At 44.6% G+C, this 23,454-nt stretch overlaps 5 protein-coding genes and 1 non-coding gene across 6 annotated transcripts; 2 read left to right on the top strand and 4 right to left on the bottom strand.

Annotated features, from left to right (window-relative positions):
* Positions 1-6,652: 6,652 nt before the first annotated feature.
* On the bottom strand, positions 6,653-8,220 carry LOC128723996 (cytochrome P450 6a8-like). The gene is made up of 2 exons (XM_053817761.1): positions 7,140-8,220; positions 6,653-7,077 (listed from the first exon to the last, which is right to left on the bottom strand). Exons 1-2 carry the CDS (start codon positions 8,218-8,220, stop codon positions 6,653-6,655), a joined length of 1,506 nt encoding a protein of 501 aa, XP_053673736.1.
* Positions 8,221-12,927: 4,707 nt separating this feature from the next.
* LOC128723997 (probable cytochrome P450 6a23) lies at positions 12,928-14,489 on the bottom strand. The gene is made up of 2 exons (XM_053817763.1): positions 13,409-14,489; positions 12,928-13,343 (listed from the first exon to the last, which is right to left on the bottom strand). Exons 1-2 carry the CDS (start codon positions 14,487-14,489, stop codon positions 12,928-12,930), a joined length of 1,497 nt encoding a protein of 498 aa, XP_053673738.1.
* Positions 14,490-15,340: 851 nt separating this feature from the next.
* On the bottom strand, positions 15,341-16,914 carry LOC128725993 (probable cytochrome P450 6a23). The gene is made up of 2 exons (XM_053819769.1): positions 15,831-16,914; positions 15,341-15,756 (listed from the first exon to the last, which is right to left on the bottom strand). The coding sequence occupies exons 1-2, from the start codon at positions 16,912-16,914 to the stop codon at positions 15,341-15,343; spliced, it is 1,500 nt and encodes a 499-aa protein (XP_053675744.1).
* A 1,104-nt stretch (positions 16,915-18,018) lies between these two features.
* On the top strand, positions 18,019-18,091 carry Trnak-cuu (transfer RNA lysine (anticodon CUU)). The gene has a single exon. It is a non-coding gene; the product is annotated as a tRNA-Lys (tRNA).
* Positions 18,092-18,797: 706 nt separating this feature from the next.
* Positions 18,798-20,363, top strand: LOC128725992 (cytochrome P450 6A1-like). Its single transcript, XM_053819768.1, has 2 exons — positions 18,798-19,878; positions 19,945-20,363. Exons 1-2 carry the CDS (start codon positions 18,798-18,800, stop codon positions 20,361-20,363), a joined length of 1,500 nt encoding a protein of 499 aa, XP_053675743.1.
* An 875-nt stretch (positions 20,364-21,238) lies between these two features.
* On the bottom strand, positions 21,239-23,162 carry LOC128725989 (probable cytochrome P450 6a23). The gene is made up of 2 exons (XM_053819765.1): positions 22,021-23,162; positions 21,239-21,965 (listed from the first exon to the last, which is right to left on the bottom strand). Exons 1-2 carry the CDS (start codon positions 23,099-23,101, stop codon positions 21,550-21,552), a joined length of 1,497 nt encoding a protein of 498 aa, XP_053675740.1. The 5' UTR covers positions 23,102-23,162; the 3' UTR covers positions 21,239-21,549.
* Between the last annotated feature and the right edge of the window lie 292 nt (positions 23,163-23,454).

Genomic DNA, 23,454 nt, shown 5'->3' on the forward strand with positions numbered 1-23,454 from the left:
GTCCCGTGAGTACCGTCCGTGCGTTCAACGTTGGGTCCCATTCCTTACCGAGCCTGAGCCATTTTGTACCACCCCCCCCTCCCCCCAACACCACTTGGTGGGGTAAATTCCTCCTCTTGGCTGTGACGACCAGCGGCGTCCGAAAGGACACACCGGAGGGAGTCATAAAAAGTGTATTTATTTTATCATTACTCCCGCCAGCATCCACCGTTAGCAAACGGCTAACGAGCGCTGGCGGAAAACCCCAGAAAAGGAGCTCGGAACCCGGGAGAAGCGTGTGACCCGCATGCCTCCATCACCGCCGGGCAGCCGTAAAGGGGAATTTGCGCCTGCCTGCCGGCATCGCGCTGAAATGTGATCCGATCAATAATGCTTTTCGGTGGCGGCCGGATTAGTGGCCCATCGCTTTTGGGGGGCACATTTTCACCTCACACCCACGTGGCCTTGGCATCGTGGTCGCATTTCGTCGCACCGCAGCAGACCATCCGTTGACGAAGAAGAGCCGTTACGCAACGCACAGTCCAGCCGCCTGGGGGGAAAGAGATTTTTCTTGAGCATCGGCTGAGATTTCCCTGCGGCAGACTTCTCGCCGGGAGGTTGGCGTGTTTCTACCGGCGCGGGAAAATAAAGCACCCATCGTGGCCTCGCCTTTCCACGCGTCACTTTATCAAACCGACACGATTGAATTGGAAATATACGATTTACGTATCGATCCGGTGGGGTGAACGGTGGATTCCCTTCTTTCCCAGCAAAGAAGCCCGACCTCAGCGCGGTCACTCGGCTGGCTCGTGGAATGCGCATTCCAGCAGCACGATAGAGCACGGAAGCGGCCTATTTCCGTTGCCTCTTCGTTAGCGTGCCCGGGTTCTTATTGCTTCCGATACACGCCGGCCAGTTTGCCGTTTCTTGCCTATTCCAGTTCATTCGTCTTCCGACGACGGCGGTCCTTTTCCACGCGCCCGTACGCCGTCGGTCTTTTTTTTCACATCCCACGTTTTTCCAAAGCGTCCGCTTTTCCGGGCACAAAATCTCGGTCGGATAAATCGATCCCGACCGCTTCCTACCACCCGTTTTTCCACCGATCGAGCACGTGCGCTTCCCGTGCCGAGCGTTGGCACACACGCAATTTGCGTATCATTTCCATTTCCTCGCGTGTGCGTACGTGGGCAGGTAGCCTTGAGGATGGCGTCCCGAATCCGCCTCTCAGGATGCGGCAACGGCAGGAAACAACAAACATTCAGCCTTCAAAATAAACAGATGGCTGGAGGGGCCCTTTTTTTGCGCCACGACCACACGTTTCCGACAGCGCATACGGATGGAACGCATTACGTAACACCTTGGCCGAGATCGTTGCGACCGAATGTCGGAGGTAGTCGCTAGCGGCATCCAATTACGATTTGGTTCCATGATTAAATTAGGCCCGATGGCATCTCGGACACTTACCATCGTCCCGGCTCGGCTAAGCAAGCTTGTTGTGTATTTTTCATCCACAAAAAAAACACACACATCATTAACCCAGATCGCCAGGGTGGGCAGGAGCCTTTTTTACTCTTTATTTTTTCCTCGCTTTTCCAGCCAGCCAGCGATGGGAAAAGCCTCGATGATGCTGAGTGACCACATGTAACACGAAATGTAGAGCAGCAATTCGACGATGCCGTGCCTTCGCGGTCAGCATTTGCTCATCCCAGTTGCGGCTGCAAAACGATATCCTATTACGCGAGACCGTATCCATCATAATTAATCTTGCCACGACGTGTGACGCACGTAGAGACGATCGGTTTGTCTGGGAACCTGGGACCGACCGACTACGGGACGTAGACGAGTATGCTTTCAATGGCTGGCATCAAACAGCTATCATTCGTCTATCAAGCTATCATGGCAAAACGGGCGAACAAGCACTCGCCCACCCATGGTGATAGCCGCTGCGATCGATGCCTTTTTTCGCGCTTGCAGAAAGAGTACATTGAGTACAGTACAACAAGCAAAACAAAAATCCCCAACGAGTGTGGAAAACAATACACCAGCCCTGGCTGGCTTTTAGCTGGATTAGATTTCCGTTTGCAGTCACTGCGTTCAGCCTTGAAAGTTTCCATGGAACAGCCTGCAGCGTGCTGCTAATGGGTGCACAAGTAGAGCAATGCAGAGCGATAAATTTCCCATGAACTCTGGTGGGTTCTGCGCTTGACGAACCACACATATTGAGACAAAGATCGACAGCAATTTTTGTCGCCAAAACCATATCATGTTCCCATTAAATTTAACCATTTCAAAGAAACGTGGTTTCTGTCGCAATATTGTGCTGCGAATCGGTTCGCCTTCCCAGAACATTGCCTTTCATCTTTCGCTTTCCTTTCGCGGTATAACTCTACCGTTCGGGCTCGTACATTCACCCTTCACCATAAATATGTATTTACCAGACCAAACGAAGACCGTGCACGCACTTTGCTCGTCACAGAGCGGTGTCACCGATCGGACATTTTTTTTTTTGAGCGACAACACACACAACAACATCCCACGTGCTGTTTCGCTGAATCGAGCAAATAAATAACATTTCCATAAAATACACGTGCCCTTTTCTGTACGCATTTTTGACGGCGACATCAACAATCGTCCCAGCTATGATGGCAGCAACATGAGAACGGTGGCGTTCCTCGACTTACCTGCAACCATTTACCTAGAACATCCGACGGGGTTTTATTTCCCCCCAAGCCAATCTCAAACCGTCCGATAAGACCGCTGGGTGGTACGCTTGGTTCAGCACCATGCCAGAGACGCACACAGGTGCGCCCCCAAAAGCCACTCCCGCACAGACACTAGATCAATGCCGGAAGGCAAGCTGAAGCCGAGCAAACCCTCCTTGAAAACCCGTCCAACCCGGACGGTTTCGGTTGGCTGGTTGTTTGCTGGTTTAGGTTTCGACGCACGAATTTGCTGAATGTTGCTTCCCGCTTCGCACGAACTAGCTCACCCTAATTACGGATAAGCCGCACTTTGGGCGCAAAACACAAAGCACAATTTAAAACGCACTAGCACACGCTCACTTCTTAAAAACACGCGCCGTTTAATGAACAGCGCACCGCTTAGTGGGCTGTGGGAGAGTCGTTGGTTAGGGATGATCTCGGGTGCTTTTCTCCGGTTGAAATTGATTATTTCGATGAATTTTCGCTTTTCATTCGCGCGCTCGAAAAGAAACACCTTTCCGAATCAAGCACGATCAAACGTTAATTGACGAAGACGCGAGGCGTTGATGCAAGCGAGCGGAATCAGGCAACGACTAGTTAAGGGGAAGGATAATTTGTATTTTTACAATCGCACACACACGCACGCATACACACGAACGTTCACATGACACTGCACACAAAACACGTTTACACACACGGGGAGAGATTTACAGCGCGGAAAAAAACGGGTCACATAAGCACGAAACACGCAACGGAACCGCACCACACACAAGAAGGACACTCGCGAACGGATACGCGCGTATTCGTTAAGCCGTTGCTAGTAATTGAATTGAAACTTCAATCCCCTGGCACGCTTGGATGAATTAAGCTCTAGGCCGGAAGGTAGCCAGCGTCAGACACCACCGAACGGGTGCTCGAGCCGTCGCTTCACTCAAAGTCCCTTCAGGCGATCGACGCTTTGGAAGCGTAAAGCGTTCAAATTTGTCAACCGCCCTGCCGAGAGTCTGGCACGTCCTGTCTCGACGGCAACTTGCCAGTGGCTCAGGAACTTGATGAAATTAATTTGCACTCGCTCCTCGGATGGTTCCCGTACCAGCTCGAGCTCCACGCGCGGCTAGGCTGTTGCTTTCACTTTCACAGCTTCCACAAGGATCAACCAGACCGTCCCTGCTGACTCGCTGGCCTACTGGCACACTGACCACGGACGGTCCAACGGTTCAGGCGCTCGCCTCTCGACACCAGACCGTGCGCTCACTGGGGCAGTGTGTGTGCTTCACTCGCGTATCCTGCTGCACGACTGGCACGCAGCCTGGCAAGGACGTGTCGCGACCGCTTGCGAAACGAAACCGAATCACCGAAACCAGCCCGGCTTCGGCTGGATGCTGGAGCACACGAAAAGCACGCAGACTCCCAGAGCAGCATCGCGCGAGCTTTGCCACCTGTTAGGAAAGCTCGTGCGAGGGAGCTTTTCGAGCAGTTTCGAGCTGTTTCGGGATTGTTCCGGCCTTGCCGAAGGTCGCACCCGAACGCAGCCGAGCACCGATCAGCTGGGGTTGCCCATAGCAACCCTCGTGCGTCCCACGTGCGTGTCACTGTGTGCGGCAGGACAGCAAACAGTCCATCACACTCAGTGCGATTTTCGACACGAGCTGAAAATGGGGATGCGACCCCCAAGACCCTTACCCGATTCGCTTACGAGCTGGTTAATAACATGCGGGTAGCGAGTAGCTGCCGCCTTTTTGGCCAGCCTGGTGGATTTACGATCGACCCGAAACCCATCATTCGCTTCGCATCCTGCAACCCCCCATGGACGGGGTCGCTGATGTTCACACGTGGGGGTGGGGGTGGGGGTTGAGGAGTGAATGAGATGGAAAACACGTCCTCGCAAACATCCACCGAACGGGTGTGGGGATGAGTTTGAAACCAGCGGGTTGTTGCGTCTGGTTATTAGCTGGCGCACCATTCTTTGATGCTGGTGAAACAAGGATGAACATCGGTGGAGGGCGCCCATGGGAGGGATGCGTGCCCACCAGCGTGACGGTGTTATTTTTATGAAATTATACTAAAAGCTACAGCCGCACTCGGGCTGTTACCATGGTGTTTGGGCATGTATTGCCTTCACCTCGGGTGGTGGTTCAAACGTATACAGCGCCAGCGGCACGGGCCGCTACCAGGGAAGAAGCGAACCACAGCCATCATCATGAAATTTTCTTCATTTTGGTTATTCTGTGCGGAGTGAAAAAAAAATGTTCATCCCTCACACTCTCTTCGGTTGCGTGAGGCCCTCCACATCCCTTAAACGAACCCCTTAAACTGGCAACACCTTTGGTGCCCTTCGTGCTACATCACATTGAGAAAATGGCGTCGCATGCTGATGTTTTTCTTTAATTTTCGCAGCATGTTTTTCTTTCCGGTGGGTGATTTTTGCGGTTCGCCAGGAGGGGATACCGCTACCCATTGTCCCTGTTTTTTCTTCTGCTGCCACTCGCTGTGGTTGGTGTAAAATCAAAGCTTCACTAACGCAGAAGAACACAGAGCAGAACTCTAGGAAAGGCCACTAACGTGGCATGAAACAAACAGACACTTGGTGAATGTGCCCCCATGTTTCTTACATTCGTGTCAACGAGGGACTGATGAAGCTGCGTTTTTGAAGGGCGTGTTTCACGGATTCTCTCGAATCATCCGTTCTGTGAGGAAGCGATAGTCATCTCCTTTAAACAACCTCATTCTCAGATGCATTCTGTAAAACAAATCTGGTGGTCGTCTCGATTAAATATATTGTACGACATTCGAGAGTGACCGTTGCAGATGTCAAGCAAATAATGAAACAAAAAAAACCTTATTTTTCAAATCACCAAACCGGAACATTACTCGTTTGTTTCTGATAGATATTGATCCCAAAAATAAAAGTCTTTTATTGCTAGCAGTGTTTTGTAAGGCAATTATATCAATAAAATCGCAATATGAAGCAAAAAAAGCATTAGAACTACGTTGCTCGCTGCATTGTTGACTCGCAACTTTACCATTCATGAGAATATCTTTTCACAGATTTGAAATTTAAACGGTGGTCAATTTATTCTTTAGCTCTATGGTACGTAAATCAAGTAAAGATTTCTTAATGTTCAATTCAAAATTACACCGTTGCTGTGAAAAGTTTAAAAAAATATATAGTGGTTTTATATTTATAACACACAGTGCATCGTTGAAAAAGCTAAGCGTTTTAGTGAAATATTTCGAACACTTTGAAATATTTCATACAGCTTTGAAATGCTCTAGGCTACCGAGCGTTGAAATATTAAATTTGTTTCACATAAAAAATCATTGCAAAAAGTGGCACATTAAATCAAACCACAATACTCGTGCTCTGATCTCTCTTCAATTGTCGAATTCGTACCATAATGCACAATGGAATTAACAAATATTGCAGGCGTTTTTTCTTCTTATTGTCCATTTAATGAATAGAACACAAAACATGGACATAAATCCAACAGGGTATATATAAGTTACACATGCCTCGCAGCTCAAAATTTCGATCATACACTGGCGTGCAGTTGGAAAGCGAGCTTCACAAAGTTGATGCAGTATGGCCAAACTATTATTCGTGGTATGTGCAGTGTTAGTGCTCCTAACTATCACCCAACCAATTCAAAGTCATTTGCGAAACTGCACGACGTTTAATTCAACCACGGTATGTTTCCAGGAATTTACTTTCACAAACAGTAATTTCTAAGGTAAATTGTGCTTTTTACAGGTTTATTGCACAATAAGCAACACTACGGGATACGGTCATCACCACAAAAAGCGCTTTCAATCAAGTATCATCAAAACTTTGAATGTTATGGATGAACCTATAGTTCCTGTTCCCAATTCTAATCAGCTAAATACAGACCACTAACAGCTATGAAGCTATGCAAATCAAATTAAATCAAAACAAAAAAAACGCAAAAAGCAATTCTTTTCATAAAACCTCTCTAAGGATCGTTTACTTTTTCCACCTTTAACCACATTCCTCCACGTGGTGATAAAATAGCATTTTTGATATCAAACTTCATCGGAACAAGGGTTTTTGAGCACGTAGAAAACTGAAAACTCGCGATCAATCGCGCCAATCCGATCCGTGTTTGCATCATCCCAAATCGGAGGCCCACACAAATCCTTGGTCCTTCTCCAAACGGTGTCCAGGCGTACGGGTGTCGTTTCGCTTCCTCTTCGGGTGTAAACCGTTCGGGGTCGAAACGATTGGGATCGGGAAAATATTCTGGATCGTGATGAATTCCTAGAACCGGAACCATGACTGAGGTTCCTGCTTCAAGCACCGTGTTCGTTCCTGGAACGAGGTAGTCCTGTGTCGCGATTCGAAAATGCACGGAAATCGGTGGGTATTTTCGGAGACACTCTGCGAATGGTCAGATAAAACGATAAGTATGTCTGCAATTAACTAAGTTTCAAAAAGCGAACCTTTCAACACTCGTTCCAAATAGTGCATCTCCATGGCAGCCTCGTATGTCATCTCTCCGTTGTGGCGCTCTAACACTTCTTTCACGCATTGTCTTGCTTTTTGTTGAATTTCTGGATTCAAAGCCAGCTCGTACAACGTGAACGCCATCAAGGACGATGATGTTTCAAATCCGGCCAAGAAAAACACAAACGCTTGTGCGGCAATCTCGTTGAACGTGAGCGTACCATCATCCGACTTTGTTTCCTTATCACTGCGCATCCGAATGAGAATGTCCATGAAATCATTCTTCTGCACATTGTTCTCCACCCGGTACTTGATCGTATCGCGCACGACGTTCATAAAAAAATCGGACACCTCCGGTGCAATCACGGTGATTCCAAACATCCTGGCTACACTTGGTAACGCATTCATGAGCAAAAGTTTCACTTTTCCCCGGGGGCGTTGGAAGATTTTCTTTCCCATTACGCGAAACTCAGCATCAGGATCGCGCATACTGTTGCACTCGATACCGAACGCGCACATCCCGATCACATCGGTAGTGTAACGAGCCAGCAGATCCTTCAGCTCCACTTCTGGTTGTTCGCGAATCGTGTCCTCCATAAAATCATTAAACTGTTTACTTGCTGCCACGACCGTCGGAAACATCATTTTCATCTTGCCGGACGTGAACGTTGGTGACAAGCTACTGCGCAAGGTCCTCCACTTTTGACCCTCGATATTAAACAAATGTGCCGATAAAGGATCGTCCCGTTCATTGTAGTATGTTCCTCGATTGTGAAAAAACTGAAAGTCCCTCACAAAAACACTCTTCAACAGTTCCAGATCGGTCACAAGTGCCACCGGTTTGATGAACATGTAGATTCCTCCGAACGGATGCTTGCCCTTCAGTTCGCTGTACAGCTGCTGAAATCTTTCTCCGATGTGATAAATTTTATTCACCTCTCGAACGTTGCCGAACAAAAACTCTGGTTTCGAATGTGGCACGTTGCGGTCCGCCCAGTACTGAAGTTTCTTAATGATAAAAAGATACACCGCAGCGCACAGCATCCCAAAAGGGATCAAGATGTCAAAAACTCCCATCTTAGATTACTTTCTGTGATGATTTCTAAGGTGATTTGTATGACCATAGTTTCTTAACTTAAGCACTTAACTTTGAGTTGACACCCTGCTTCTTAAAAAACTGGACGAAGACTATTGAAACACGCATGGCGTAAGACTCTTACAAGCGGTATATAATCTTGTTTCTTATCAATCTATTTCAAAATGAAGCATACTTGATACGTGAGATAGCGGTAGCTCAGAAATCTTTTCCATTTTACCTGCCAACACAAATTTAAGGTTGATTTCTTATCTATCCACCTCTGATTGAAGCATGTTCAATGGATGAGGCAATACAAGGTAATGAATGGGTAATTTTATGTAAAAAAGAAATAGTGTAACATATTTTAGTATGAGCTTTTGAAAACAAGTTTTATTTAAACGAATGGGCTGTAGTTTTGATTCATGTCAAACCATTTCAGTGCTTTTATAGAACTGTAAGTTGTTCTCTCTTTTTTTTGACATTTTTAGAGTGTTGCTTTTAACAGTATTCGATATTGTCCATTTCCATAGCCGTAGTCAAGTCAGAGATTCATTCCTTCAAACTAGTTTTGCTTTTATTGTTGGGATTGGTCGAATTATCATCTTCATTTAGCTGTTATTTGGATGTTGTCACCTAATCAGGATACCATATTATGTTAACTATATTGCTATATTCCTCCACGTGATTAATCGGCATGATGCAAGAGTACAATTGGTGAACGGTCCAACGGAATAATTTTTTTTTCAAGCGCACAAGCGTCTACAGTTCACAAAGCCACGGCACAACTGACGAAAATTCAACTATGTGCCAGTCATTATATATGCTGCATCGCACAGGTAACGTTAGGCACTTTCACGTTTTATGTTTGCTACGTGTATCATCAAAATTTATTTTTATTATCATCTTCCTGTTTTCATTTGTTTGGCACAGCTGTATTTAAAAAATGAGTGGCTCGGTGCTGTGAGAATAAACAAGATAAAAAAATGTGTAAATTTTCTGGAACAAGATTATGACAAATTTATATTTTCGAACACAACATTCCATGAAAATTTTCTTTGAGCTTAACTACTTCACGAGCTGTTATTGCGTAAGGAGTTATTCAAATTGAACACATTTTGAGCACATGCAAAGAGTTTTGATCCTTTACGTATCCTTGACGTTTTGCTTGCCATAAAAAATATTATTTAGTACTTTTTATCTTACATACTCATGCATCCTTTTTGCTTTTGCTTTCCTTTGTTTACTATGTATTACTAAAACAAACAAATATCCTTTTATTCGCTAATTGATTCATTCCTTAATCATGATTTCTTAGAGAAATATACCATGCAAATATTTAACTTTAGCATCCTCTGCAATTTGTGGTTTTGGTTACTGTTTTTGTGTGCTAATTTGTTGGCATTTCGCCGATAGCCCTGGAGTGGAGGACCTTGTCGGCATTTGCCGCGATCCTGTTCCCTGTCGACATCGGCGGCAGACGTTAGAATACGATGTTTTCTAACACTACCATTAAATTTGCTCGTGTTACGATGAATTTTCAAGATATTTATTTGAAAACCCAAAACTAATTTTCTGGTTTGTTATCGATCTAATACGAAATTAAGAATATTTGATGTCATATCACGTAACTACGGTTGAAAGGAGTATTTTAATGTTATCTGCATACTCTTATTTTTCGGTAAAAGTTTATAAATTATTTTTTATTAATCCACCTCTGATTGAAGTATTATCAATTAGCGAGGCAAAACGATGTAATAAATGGGTAATCGATGCCGTATTTAATCTTTTCACAAATTTTTATACGACAAATATGATAAATTTTTTGGTTCTCTATTTTCTTGTTGAATGAAACTCTCTTATATACTCGTTGAAAAAAAAGGATTGCATTTTGCTATAGACTATAGCATTTTATCACATTAAAAAAAATAAAAACGAAAATCATTGCATTTTTAAGTACAAGCTGTTGAAAGCACACTACATTTTATTGAAACAAATGAACTGTAATTGTGATGCATGTCTAAGACATTTTGGGCTTGTAGTCTACTAAATTACTCAGCAAACATCCCTCTAAGAAAACGCTTTTGAGGCACCTCTTCGAAGTATTGCTGTTGACAGTGTTCGTTGTTGTCCATATCCGTTGCCGTAGTCAATCCAGAGATTCAAAACCGCTTACTCCTCTTGCCTTTGTTGTTGCGATTGTTCGATTCGTCATCTTGATCTTGTAATTATTTCCTTTTGCTCGTCTACACTTCAATAAATTATAATAATTATAACATCTCCTCCGTACATATTCGCCATGATGCTAGAGTACAGTTGGTGATCGGTCCAACGGAATAGAATTTTTTTCAAGCGCACGAGCGTCTACAGTTCACAAAACCACGGCACAACTGACGAAAATTCAACTATGTGCCAGTCATTATATATGCTGCATCCCACAGGTAACGTTAGGCACTTTCACGTTTTATGTTTGCTACGTTTATCATCAAAATTTATCATTATTATCATCTTCCGGTCTTCATCTGTGTGACACTACTATAAACGAGTATTTGGGAGCTTGAAGGAACAAATAAGATAAAGGAACGTTCAAGTTTTTTACCACGAGAATATGACAAATATTTATAATGAAAAAAATATGTTTGAGCTTTGCTGTATAAAAATTTGTAATTGGGGGAAGTTGTATCCGAAACGAACACGTTTTTAGCACATGAAATGGTTTTTGATGGCTCGATTTTGGTTTCGATTATGATTTTATTTACTTACGAATAACATACACCCAGATCTTTTTATTGTCCTTACATGAACCAGTTGCAATTACATCTATTTAACTGAGCAATATGATATACTTAAAACAAACAAACATCTATTCTATTGTATTCATAGGCAGATAGATGAATGAAACATTGTTATTTAAAAATTAGCTGAAGTAGCCAATTTTATTTGGCTAATTGATGGTTTAATGAATTAACTTTTCGTTCATTAAAAGACAAATGTCAAGAAGAGCATATCATGAAAATGATTATTATATGCAGCCAAATGATAAGAAATGGAAAACATTAGATTTCTCAGCTTCTTCTAAAGAGTAATAAAATGTATCTAGTAAAACTTCCATTTTACTGAAGATTATTACTTTTTATCTCATTTCAAATCAAACAAAAAAACAAGTAATATTACATGCTTAAGTATGAGCTTTTGCCAATACGGTAAGATTTATTGATAAAATTTAGTTTGGATTAGAATAAATTTCAGAAACATTTTTTAGTGTCCTCATTCAATTATTTTCATTTAGCATACATCCGTCTAAGAAAACGCCATTTACGCCTGGCTTCCTTGGAGTATTGCTATTGATAGTGTTCGGAAATGTCCATTTTGTCCATCCTCGTAGTCAATCCAGCCAGATATTCAGTTGCCCATACTCCTCTTGCTCGAATACGACGATCTTCAAAAAGCTCGTAAGACGCTTTTGCCAGTTGTTACGATTGGTCGAGTCATCATTTTGTTCTTGCAATTATATCTTTAAGCCATCTGCACATCACACAACAACGATAATTATAACAACATCCCCCATCGAATACTGCATGATGCTAGCGTGCAATTGGTGATCGGTCCTCGTCGATAGGTTTTCAAACTCGCAAATGCGTCTACAGTTCACAAAGCCACGGCACAACTGATGGAAACTCTGCTATGTGAGGATCACTATATATAAGACATCTCATAGGCACCGTTAGGCAGTATCACGGTTTTTGTTCATGCCCTGCAAATTACTATCCTCACTATCATCTTCTGGTTTTTATTTGCTTAGTAAAGCTTTGTAAAAACTACCCTAATGATCTCGATACAATCTCTTACTGTAAGTTCTCTAAGATACAAGCAACAAACAAGATAAACGAAGGTGTAAATTTTATGCCACATGCTCATGACAATTTATTATTTATTCAGCTAACAGTATATTCCAAGAAAACCTCCAATAAGTTACGTTATCAAACGCGTTTCTATCCGATGCAGTGTGATCGCAAATGAATGTATTTTGTACAAGCTAGCATTTGCTAACAGTTCATTTTATCTTGCTTAATATGGCTTTCAACATTGTTTGAGCTGGTTTTCAATACTTTCTCCTAACTTGTTTTCGGACACTTTTTTATCTCGACAAATGAAATTAGTTATTTATTTCAATTTCTTATATTTATCAAAGCATAATTAAATTATTAAGCCAAAAAAGGCATACATGCTGAAAAATTTTTACTCTTAAAACACCAGATGGATGAAACAGTGATAGAGAAATACACGAAATGGCAATATTTGAACAAAATTGTAATGAATTTGCGTTGCAGAGATAATGTTGCAATAGATGGTCCGAGAGAATTTCATCGTTTGTATGGTAAACTTGGTCACCAACGAATTGTAATTAAAAATAAATATGATCAATTTGTGTCTCAAATTTGCAGATCTTAGCAATTCATCACATAAATATTCAATTGTTTAATAAACTGAAAGATACAATTATTTATCGTGAGTTGGTTGCCTGCTTTTATGTCTTAAACGTTCATCTAAATAGCAATAGCCATTTGCAATTTTAAATAAAATTATCGCTTTTCAGATCTACTTCCAATTGTGATCGAAATATAAATACTTAAAACACAGTAACACTCAATGCAGCCACCTGTGTGCTACTTCAAAATCTAGCAAACACTTGTTAAATTATCTTATACTTATAGCTTCACAACTTTAAGCCACATTCCTCCTTCGGGAGAAAGGATGAAGCTTTTAATATCGAGCTTCATCGGAACGGGCGTTTTCGCGCCTCGAGTAAAACGGAATCCTGTTAACAAATAAGCTAGCCCAATTCGAGCCTGCATCATACCAAAACGAAGGCCAACGCATATCCTAGGACCCTCGCCAAACGGTGTCCACGCATATTGATGACGCTTCGCTTCCTCTTCCGGGGTGAATCGATCTGGATCGAAACGGTCTGGATCGGGAAAATGTTCGGGATCGCGATGTATCGCATAAACCGGAATCATTACCGATGTTCCAGCCTCTAGGATCGTTTTTGTGCCCGGCACTTGGTACTCCGTTGACGTTACGCGAAAATGAACTGGCACTGGTGGATATTTTCGAAGGCTCTCTAAGGAATGCAATGAAAACGATAATGAGCTTCCTAAATGCAGGACTTCAGCCAATGATACTCACCTTTGAGAATCTGATCCAAGTAGTGCATTTCCATGACAGCGTCATACGAAAACTCGCCATTGTGGCGCTCTAACACCTCCCGGACGCATTGTCTACCTTTATCTTGTATCGCTTGATTCAAAGCCAGCTCGTACAATGTGAAAGTCAACAGAGTGGAAGATGTTTCAAATCCGGCCAAGAAAAACACAAACGCTTGTGCGGCAATCTCGTTGAACGTGAGCGTACCATCATCCGACTTGGTTTCCTTATCGCTGCGCATCCGAATGAGAATGTCCATGAAATCGTTTCGCTGCACATTGTTCTCCACCCGGTACTTGATCGTATCCCGCACGACGGTCATGAAAAAGTCCGACACATCTGGATCAAGCGTGCGCAGGCCAACCAATTTAGCAAGTTTTGGAAGCGAGTTCATCATCAAACTCTTGACTTTTCCCCGTGGACGAGCAAAAATTTTTCTTCCCATTACGCGAAACTCAGCATCAGGATCACGCATGCTGTTACACTCGATACCAAAGGCGCACATCCCGATCACATCGGTCGTGAAACGTGCCAGTAGATCCTTCAGTTCCACCTCCGCTTGTTGATGTACCGTTTCCTCCATAAAGTCCTTAAACTGCTTGCCGGCAGCAACGATCGTCGGGAACATCATCTTCATCTTGCCGGACGTGAACGTGGGGGAGAGTTTGTTGCGAAGGTTTTTCCATTTTTGACCCTCAATGTTGAACAGATGGGCCGTCAAAGGATCATGCTTCTCGTTGTAGTACGTTCCACGATCGTGAAAGTGTGAGAAATCTTTCACAAAGATACACTTCAAGAGCTCTAGGTCGGTCACGAGAGCGACAGGCTTAAAGAACAGGTACATTCCACCAAACGGATGCTTGCCTTTCAGCTCATCGTATATCTCACGAAACTTATCAGCCAGATGAATGGTTCTGCTTACTTCTCGAACATTGCCAAAAATCAGCTCAGGCTTTGATTGCGGCACATTGCGATCGGTCCAATACTGGAAGCGTTTTTCAAGCAACAAGTACGCGACGACACAAAACACCACGATCGTGATCACAATGTCCAGAGGCTCCATCGGGCCAGTTTGTACTCTACGGCTCTTGTCTTTTTTAGCTCTAACAACCGGAAACGCAATTACGTTCGTTGCTCTTCCTCTCTCTCTCTCTTTCTATTTAAGTTAATTCATACCACCAACAAACGATCGCCACCCAACCAGACACCACGGCAGTTGGAACTACACTAGCAGATATACGACCAATTATGGGTCATTTTATATTACACACCGCAGATAATGCACTGCTCACGCTCGGACATGACAAGCGGGATTCGTTATCGCGAGCTGCTCTCGCGGATGCTCAGCGTTTGTTAAAACAGTGAAACGCATTGTTATGGAAGAGCAACGGCGTGTGAGAGCAAATGATTATTTTGGATTTCTGCAGCACTATTCATCATGACATGGCACTTAAGCGGGCATCGGGTAAGTGTGACTCTAACCGATAAGCAAAAATAGTGAACCGAGAAAAACTGTGTTTCGTTATGTCATTTCTAGAGCAAAATGCTTGATATGTGGTTAAAATAGAAGGAATTCAACACCTAGTAGGGTTTTATGTTCCATGATGGATAATTTTTGTAAGTATGATAAAAAAAATCATCAATAAATTTGTTTACTCGACAGTGTGGCCTGAAATCCAATTTTTCCATCGTAATCGATGTCAAAATAAGTACAATATCTGTTAAAGCAAAGAGCTATGTTTCTGAAAAAGTATTAGTGTGTAAATAAAACTTCTTCCTTTATATGTGAAATACGTCTATTTAAATAATTTTTTGCCATACATTACTATTTACCATCTAAACAATGTGTACCTTAAATGCTAGCCAGACTTTTAATACTGAGCAAGTGGTGAATGCGTCCGTATCGAGAGTGCTTTAAATTTTGTCGACCTTTAGCCAGAGACCACCTTCCGGTGCCATAATGAAGCTCTCCTTCGACAGTTTCATGGGAATAACGGTTTTGGCACTCGGTGAAAACTGGAACCCATCCAGCAGATAGGCCAGCCCAATGCGAGCCTGCATCATACCAAACCGAAGTCCCACACATATCCGAGGACCTTCACCGAACGGTGTCCACGCGTAAGGATGACGTTTGGCTTCCTCTTCCGGGCTGAACCGCTCCGGATCGAAACGATCCGGTTCGGGGAAAACCTCCGGGTCGTGGTGGATTGCGTGAACCGGTACAAAAACGGCGGTTCCAGCTTCTAGCACCGATTTAGTGCCAGGTACGTGGTAATCCTTCGATGCAATACGGAAGTGAATAGGAACTGGTGGGTATTTACGAAGAGACTCTGTGGAAATATTTAAGCAAACGCAGACAGATAAGCCTGAATTCATAGACATGGTTAATCGCACTCGAGCTTACCGTTTAGAATCTGATCTAGGTACTTCATCTCGACGATCGCTTCGTACGACATCTCGCCATTATGTTTTTCCAGCACTTCCCGCACGCACTGGCGGCCCTTCTCCTGCAGCTCTTGATTAAGCGCCAGCTCGTACAGAGTCCAGGTGAGTAGCGTGGAAGACGTCTCAAACCCGGCCAGGAAGAACACAAACGCCTGCGCGGCGATCTCGTTGAACGTGAGCGAATCATCGTCGGGTTTGTTCTCGTCCTTGCTCATCATTTTAATCAGCAGATCGACAAAGTCATTGCGCTGAACATTGTTCGCCAACCGATAGTCGATCGTGTCCCGCACTGCGTTCATGAAAAAGTCCGACACTTCCTGGTCGGTCAGCTTCATGCGCAGTATTTTCGCCAGCTCCGGCATGCCATTGATCATCATCGTGCGGAACGTACCCGGAGAGATCTCAAAGATCTTTCTTCCCATCGCGCGGAACTTCGCGTCAGGATCGCGCAGACTATTACACTCGATACCAAACGCACACATCCCGATCACATCGGTCGTGAAGCGGGCCAGCAGATCCTTCAACTCGAACACGTTCTCGCGCTCCACCGTCTCATCCATGAAGTCCTTAAACTGCTTGCCAGCCGCAATGATCGTCGGGAACATCATCTTCATCTTGCCAGACGTAAACGTGGGTGAGAGTTTATTACGCAACGAGCGCCACTTTTGACCCTCGATGTTGAACAGATGCGCCGACAGCGGATCATCTCGCTCATTGTAGAAGGTACCACGATCGTGGAAATACTGGAAATCCTTCACAAACACGCACTTCAACAGCTCCAGATCCGTGATCAAGGCCACCGGCTTCACAAACTGATACATGCCAGCGAACGGATGCTTGCCCTTATGCTCATCGTAGATCTGTTTCATCGGCACAGTGATGTGTTCTTTTCTGCCGACGTTGCGGAAATTACCGAACAGAAGGTCACCTTGTGGGCCAGGCACGCCACGTTCCTTCCAGTAGTTTCGTTTCTTATCCAGATAGTAGTACACGGCGGCACCGAGGGCCGCCACGAGAAATGCGAAATCTAGGAAACTAAACATTTTCGGTGCACGATCATTCACTACGATCTAACAAACTAATTCGAAGTGCCAAATTGCTTCCAAAAGCACAGTTCTTCTCACAATGATGCCAAACGACTGATTTTGGTACGCTGAATTGGTGAACCCACTGTTTGAGGCGCGTTGCTGCTCTCGCCTCGAACCTCCACAGTATTGATGAATTGGACGCCCAAACCGGTCCATTATATACGTGCCGCTTCTCTCAAAAATAATCTAACCATCGCCAAACTTATCGCTCTCAATTACTTCGGTACGATGCGTGTGTCAGGATGAGTTGGCCAATTTTTACTATGGCACGGCTCGTGTGCGTAATGAACAACAAAAAAACACTCGATGTTTACCCCCAAGAGGTCTCGACCGCACAATCTCTGTCTTTTGGCGCGTTTTACAAATTTTTTCTCGTGAAAGATTAGATAAATAACGGCTGGATGTGACTGTGCGGACGGTAAGGGTGTGAAACAGTGACATAAGCAAAAATTGAGCTGTGAATCAACCTTGCCCTATTGGGTCCCGCTGTCCGAAAATGGGAATGTACTGCGCATTGGAACAGGGCTGTGTTTACCGATGCAATATTTGCTGTGGTAGTGAGATTTTTGTTTTATTGTGATAATCAAGATGCTTTGTTTGTAAATAAATTGAAGTAATAAAAAAGATCATAACAGGTGTTTAAATCGGAATGTATTTAATATTCATTGAATTAATCTTTTTATACGACAAAGTTATTAATCTTATACAAAGGCCCGCGCATGCCATTTGAAGTGAAAAACATAAGCATGTAACGAAAGAGTTAACCTAAATCCAAGCAACTGTTGAGTGCCACTGGCGATTAAACGACGACCAGTGATATTTTTTGGGCTATTATAAATTATTCTCTTATCTCGCTGATGCTTTATCTGGTTTCAAATATGAAATTCATTTTTTAAACCCACTGTCGAATGCCGTGCTCATCCATCCATGTCGTTTATGGGAGGGGGTTGATACAAAATTAAACTCCGAATTCGTAGCGCCGGCGCAGTCGCGTGTTAGCAAGTGAACGCGAAATAGAAAGCATCACTGCGCATCAATGTTGAACTAATCTATGCAACAGCCCGGCTAGCTCAGTCGGTAGAGCATGAGACTCTTAATCTCAGGGTCGTGGGTTCGAGCCCCACGTTGGGCGCAACATTTAATCTATTTTATGCATATGGTCATCATGCATTTCACTTATTGATTGAACGGAAGATGATCAAGACAGGGGTAACACATTTCTTCTAATCTTTCAATCACCTTTCAATTCACCAATCTAATCATTCAATATTTTTTCGAATATTTCTTATCATCAACATTGATTCATCTGCGGGCTCAATTGAACCATAAGCGCACCATGCCTCTGCTCGTGAAGATTATCAAATTACTGTATCATGGTGACAGACGCCTAATTTCCCACTGCAGACAAAACCGGTGTTTGCCAAAAAATGGAACACGCGTCGACCATCCTCCGATAATGTCCTGACTTTAAGGCGCCCGATCTGCACCGAGGGAATCGTTTCAACAACCATCATTCGCAGAGATTAGATAGGTGAGCCGCACACAGCTGATGCACTCGCATTGCGAAGATTGCGGTGTACAACATCTCTTTACACTGTTGCTCGCAAGATTACTCGGGTATTTTTTATCTCAATTTTGAAAGGCGTTAAATTTATCCCCGAAGGAACGCTACGTTATACCGTGAAATAATATCTGAGCACATTGTGCGAAATTACCGCACAACAGTGTGATAATTATTCGGCCCGGTTTGCGCAAGTCATGCTAGAACGGTTTCATTTGCCAAGCCTATTCAAATCAAGTCAGTCTCTCAGAAACTTACAACCCTACAACATCACGAGATGTGGATAAATCTGCTCGCTGTAGGTTTACTGCTGGCGGTGTACTGGCTCAGGCAGCGCCTGTCTTACTGGAAACACCGCGATGTGGCTTTCGTACAGCCATCGTTCCCTTACGGGAACCTGGCCGGAGTTGGGAAAAAGAAACACATGTGCCAGATATTGCAGCACTGCTACCAGCAGCTGAAAGGTTCGGGCCCATTCGGTGGAATTTACTTCTTTATCAATCCCGTGGCGTTGATCATCGACCCGGACCTCATCAAGTCGGTGTTGGTGAAGGATTTCACGATCTTCCACGATCGCAATCTCTACCACAACGACCGGGATGATCCGCTGTCGCGCCATCTCGTCGCCATGGAGGGTTCGAAGTGGAAAAACCTGCGAGCCAAATTGACGCCGACGTTCACCTCGGGCAAGATGAAGCTGATGTTTTCGACCGTGACGGATGTGGCCGAAGAGTTCGCAAAATGTATGGCACGGGAGTCCGCCAATCGGTCCGATGTGGAGATGAAGGATCTGCTGGCACGCTTCACCACGGACGTTATCGGTTCGGTGGCGTTCGGGCTGGAGTGCAACAGCCTGAAGGATCCGGAAGCTAAATTTCGTGCCATGGGCCGCAAGGTGTTCCAACCGTCCTCGTACAGGGTGATGAAGATCTTCCTGGCAGCGCAGTTTCCAAAGCTAGCTCGAACACTGCGAGTCACGCTGACCGCACCTGATGTGTCTGAGTTTTTCATGGGCGTCGTGAAGGACACGATCAAATTCCGCACAACCAACCACGTGCAGCGGAACGATTTCATGACACTGCTAATGAAAGTGATGAAAGACCAGGAAGAACACGGTGCAGTCGGTGACTCGAAAGATCACCTCACGATGGATGACATCGCGGCCCAAGCTTTTGTGTTCTTCCTGGCTGGGTTTGAGACGTCTTCCACCACGATGTCCTTCTGTTTGTACGAGTTGGCACTGCATCAGGAGTTACAGGACAAAGCTAGACAGGAGATCACAAGAGTGCTCGAAAAGCACGACTCCGTCAGCTACGAGGCGATCCATGAAATGAAGTACATCGAGATGTGCATTAATGGTAAGTCTCAGCCATTCGAATTCAATTATGCCACCATGAAAAACTAATGATCGCCTTTCACCGTAGAATCACTGCGAAAATATCCACCAGCAACCACCCTCACCAGAAGAGTCGAGCAGGACTATCGGGTGGCTGGCACCGATAAGGTGCTGCAGAAAGGAATGATGGTTGCAATACCGGTGTACGCCCTTCATCGCGATCCTGAACATTTTCCCGATCCCGAGCGATTTGACCCGGAACGATTCTCCCCGGAAGCGTGCGAAAAACGGCACCCCTTCGTTTATCTACCCTTTGGGGAGGGTCCACGCGTTTGCATTGGATTGCGCTTTGGCATGATGCAGGCTCGTATCGGGTTGGTTTATCTGTTGAAAAACTTCCGGTTCACGCTGGCGCCGAAGAAAATGAGCGTTCCACTGAAGACGTCACCCTCCAGTTCGATTTTATCCATCGAAGGAGGCCTTTGGTTGTCAGTGGAAAAGTTGTAGCGAATGTGGTCGAATGGAGTAGAGGAAAACAAGAATGTAAACATTGCAATAAATTGTCTTTCTGTCAAACAGACAGCACCTTTGCACTACTCATATCTGAATCTTCACGTGTCAGCAACACAGATACTTATCGGGTTCAATCGTGTCCAGTCACGTGCTTACTGCAGCAGTATGTTATTTGTGTAATGGCAATCTACCATCCACCATGGTAATGGGTACATGAATAGATGTGAGTAAGCTTTTCAAAGCAATCGGTAGCTCGCCGATTCAACAAAAAAAACATGTCAGAGTTAATTGGACAACACTCGAGCAGAGGGTTGATTAGCTCCTAGAGTTGCATCTATTTATCTTTCCCAATGCCGTAGATGCATTAAGTTGCATAAACAGTAGATTAATGAAGAGCTATTTCTATTGCATTATAGAGGGTCTTCATGATTTAGATATATTGAAAGCACACATATAATCTTCTCTTAATATAACCTTAAAATATTTACAAATTTTAATATCGTTCATTTTTCCTTCACCTGAAACATGCAATGATTAATTCTGTAGAACAGTACGCCTCCGCTTTCCTTCATTCGTACATTACAAGTCGTATTAACTCTGTTTGATTGATGACGTACGCAAACACAGTTTTATCGCATCGATTATAGTACCAATAGTAGTAATTCACCCCTTTTTTCCGCTCTCTTGCTATCAACACCCGGATATTACCACTTCATCGGTCTGTCTGGTGAAACGCTCATGGGATGCGCAACAGTTTGCTACTACTCTACAGTGCCGTGTAGATTATACTGTACTGTACTTGCGTTTGAGGCTTCTAATCTAAACCTCTTCATACGTATCGAGTTGATAAAGCGGCAAGCCAAAGAGCTAGCTGATTGTTTGTACTCAAGGGGGGGTATTGATATCGAATTTCACACTTTCTGAGGTACGAAAACAAGACACCTTTTGAACATGGCACTTGCTGTAGCACAATACACCGCTACAGTACGTTTTTATTCATTTTTCTCACATCACAATATATCACATAAAGCTGGTATGTTAGGCATTTTTTTTATCAGCGAAACCCTGTTACAATGGTGTACACTTTTCTCCATTCTACCCATATAAAATACATAAATACGTTTACATTTACACATCACTCAAACTTCACTTGATATGTCAGCGCCAAACTTTGAAGCCCTTACAGTTTATTAATTTTAAGCCATAACCCGTCTTTCGGTGCCAGAATGAAGCTGTTTTCAATGAATTTCATCGGAATGCTGGTTTTCTCGTACGCGCTGACGGTAAAGCCCTGCAACAGATACGCCAGCCCGATGCGTGCTTGCATCATACCGAAGCGCAACCCAATGCAAACCCGCGGACCCTCTCCGAAAGGTGTCCACGCGAACGGATGTCGCTTTTCCTCCTCTTCCGGGCTGAACCGATCGGGATCGAATTTAAGCGGCTCGGGGAACAAATCCGCGTCTCGTTGAATTGCGAAAATCGGAATAAACACCGGTGTGCCGGCTGTAATTACGGAGTCCGTGTTCGGCACCTGGTAGTCGTTGGCCGTCACCCGGAAGTGCATCGGAACTGGCGGGTATTTTCTCAACGACTCTGAAAGATGAAAAGCGTCGTTATTTAAATTCACCAAGTAAAGCCGATGTACTACCTTTTAAAATTTGGTCCAAATATTTCATCTCCATCACGGCCTCGTAAGTCATTTCACCATTGTACTTCTGCAGTACCTCGTTCACGCACTGTCGACCCTTTTCCTGCACCTCGGAGTTTTGCGCCAGCTCATAAAGCGTCCACGTCAGCAAGGTAGAGGACGTTTCGAATCCGGCGAAAAAGAACACAAACGCCTGGGCCGCCACCTCGTTGAACGTTAGCGATTCTTCCGAGCTCTCCGTGTTCCGGTACATTCGGATCATCAAATCCATGAAGTCGTTCCGCTCAACGCCGTGCTTCACGCGGTAGTCGATGGTTTCGCGCACCACGTCCAGGAAAAACGTCGAAACCTCTCGGTCGATCAAGCGCACACCCAACAACCGGCACAGCTTCGGTGAGAACTGAATCAACAAATTCACCAACTGTGACGGCTGGCGCTCGATGAACTGCCTTCCCATGGCTCGGAATTTTGCATCCGGATTTTTTATACAGTTGCACTCGATACCAAACGCGCAGGTTCCGATCACGTCCGTCGTGAAGCGCGACATAACGTCCTTGAGCTCGAGCTCGTTCTGCTTCTGGACGGTTTGCTCCAAAAACTCCTTCAGCTGCTTACCAGCGGCCACGATCGTCGGGAACATCATCTTCATCTTGCCGGACGTGAACGTGGGCGTGATTTTGTTGCGCAAATGGCGCCATTTTTGACCTTCGAGATTGAACAAATGCGCCGTTAGCGGGTCACTTTTCTCGTTGTAGTACAGCCCGCGATCGTGGAAATTTTGGAAATCGCGCACGAGCATCGTCTTCACCAGCTCGAGGTCTGTCGGCATCGCGGCCGGGGAAATGAGCAAGTACACCCCCATGAAAGGGTGCTTTCCTTTGAGGCTTTCGTAGTGTCGCACCACCCCGTCCGTGAAGTGTTCCGTTTGGCCGGCATTTTTGAAACTGCCAAAGAAAAAGGCCGGCTTCAGATGGGGCACGCCACGGTCTTTCCAGTAGGACTGTTTGCGCACAATGTAATACACTGCACCGCCTAACAACGTTAACAGCGCAATAAGCGCTTCGATTGAGAAAAGCCACATTCTACGAGCTCATCTACGGACGCGTTCCAGCGTTAGACTGGCGTTGGCCAACGCCCGATGGAGGCGCCAGATGTTACGACGCCAAACGCGACTGGTTGTGTTCGTGAGCTCAGCTCCCGCGGTGATGCAGCACTTCCAAACGTTATATTTATAGAAAACATATCCAACGTCTCAGGTTCCATGGCGGGCAGCAAGCAAATACAGTCGTAAGTCGATAAGTTTTGTCACGAGTACAGTGCATAATAAAAGAATATGCCTCCTAGCAGTTTTTGGACTATATAACACTTCCTTAGAATAGAAATTTTATTTCCTTACGCCATGTTTTCCACCGGCTCGAGTAAAGGATTTCCAAC

The sequence above is a fragment of the Anopheles nili genome, chromosome 3 (assembly GCF_943737925.1).
Source record: "Anopheles nili chromosome 3, idAnoNiliSN_F5_01, whole genome shotgun sequence".
In the NCBI taxonomy this organism is placed as follows: Eukaryota; Metazoa; Arthropoda; class Insecta; order Diptera; family Culicidae; genus Anopheles; species Anopheles nili.

Bases quoted from the DNA above. Each gene is read 5' to 3' on its own strand.
- LOC128723996 (XM_053817761.1), bottom strand. From the start codon at position 8,220: ATGGGAGTTTTTGACATCTTGATCCCTTTTGGGATGCTGTGCGCTGCG. The intron at 7,078-7,139 runs GTTCGCTTTTTG...GACCATTCGCAG, and splicing joins TTTGGAACGAGTGTTGAAAG to AGTGTCTCCGAAAATACCCA.
- LOC128723997 (XM_053817763.1), bottom strand. From the start codon at position 14,489: ATGGAGCCTCTGGACATTGTGATCACGATCGTGGTGTTTTGTGTCGTC. The intron at 13,344-13,408 runs GTGAGTATCATT...TGCATTCCTTAG, and splicing joins CTTGGATCAGATTCTCAAAG to AGAGCCTTCGAAAATATCCA.
- LOC128725993 (XM_053819769.1), bottom strand. From the start codon at position 16,914: ATGTTTAGTTTCCTAGATTTCGCATTTCTCGTGGCGGCCCTCGGTGCC. The intron at 15,757-15,830 runs GTAAGCTCGAGT...ATATTTCCACAG, and splicing joins CCTAGATCAGATTCTAAACG to AGTCTCTTCGTAAATACCCA.
- LOC128725992 (XM_053819768.1), top strand. From the start codon at position 18,798: ATGTGGATAAATCTGCTCGCTGTAGGTTTACTGCTGGCGGTGTACTGG. The intron at 19,879-19,944 runs GTAAGTCTCAGC...CTTTCACCGTAG, and splicing joins CATCGAGATGTGCATTAATG to AATCACTGCGAAAATATCCA.
- LOC128725989 (XM_053819765.1), bottom strand. From the start codon at position 23,101: ATGTGGCTTTTCTCAATCGAAGCGCTTATTGCGCTGTTAACGTTGTTA. The intron at 21,966-22,020 runs GTAGTACATCGG...TTCATCTTTCAG, and splicing joins TTTGGACCAAATTTTAAAAG to AGTCGTTGAGAAAATACCCG.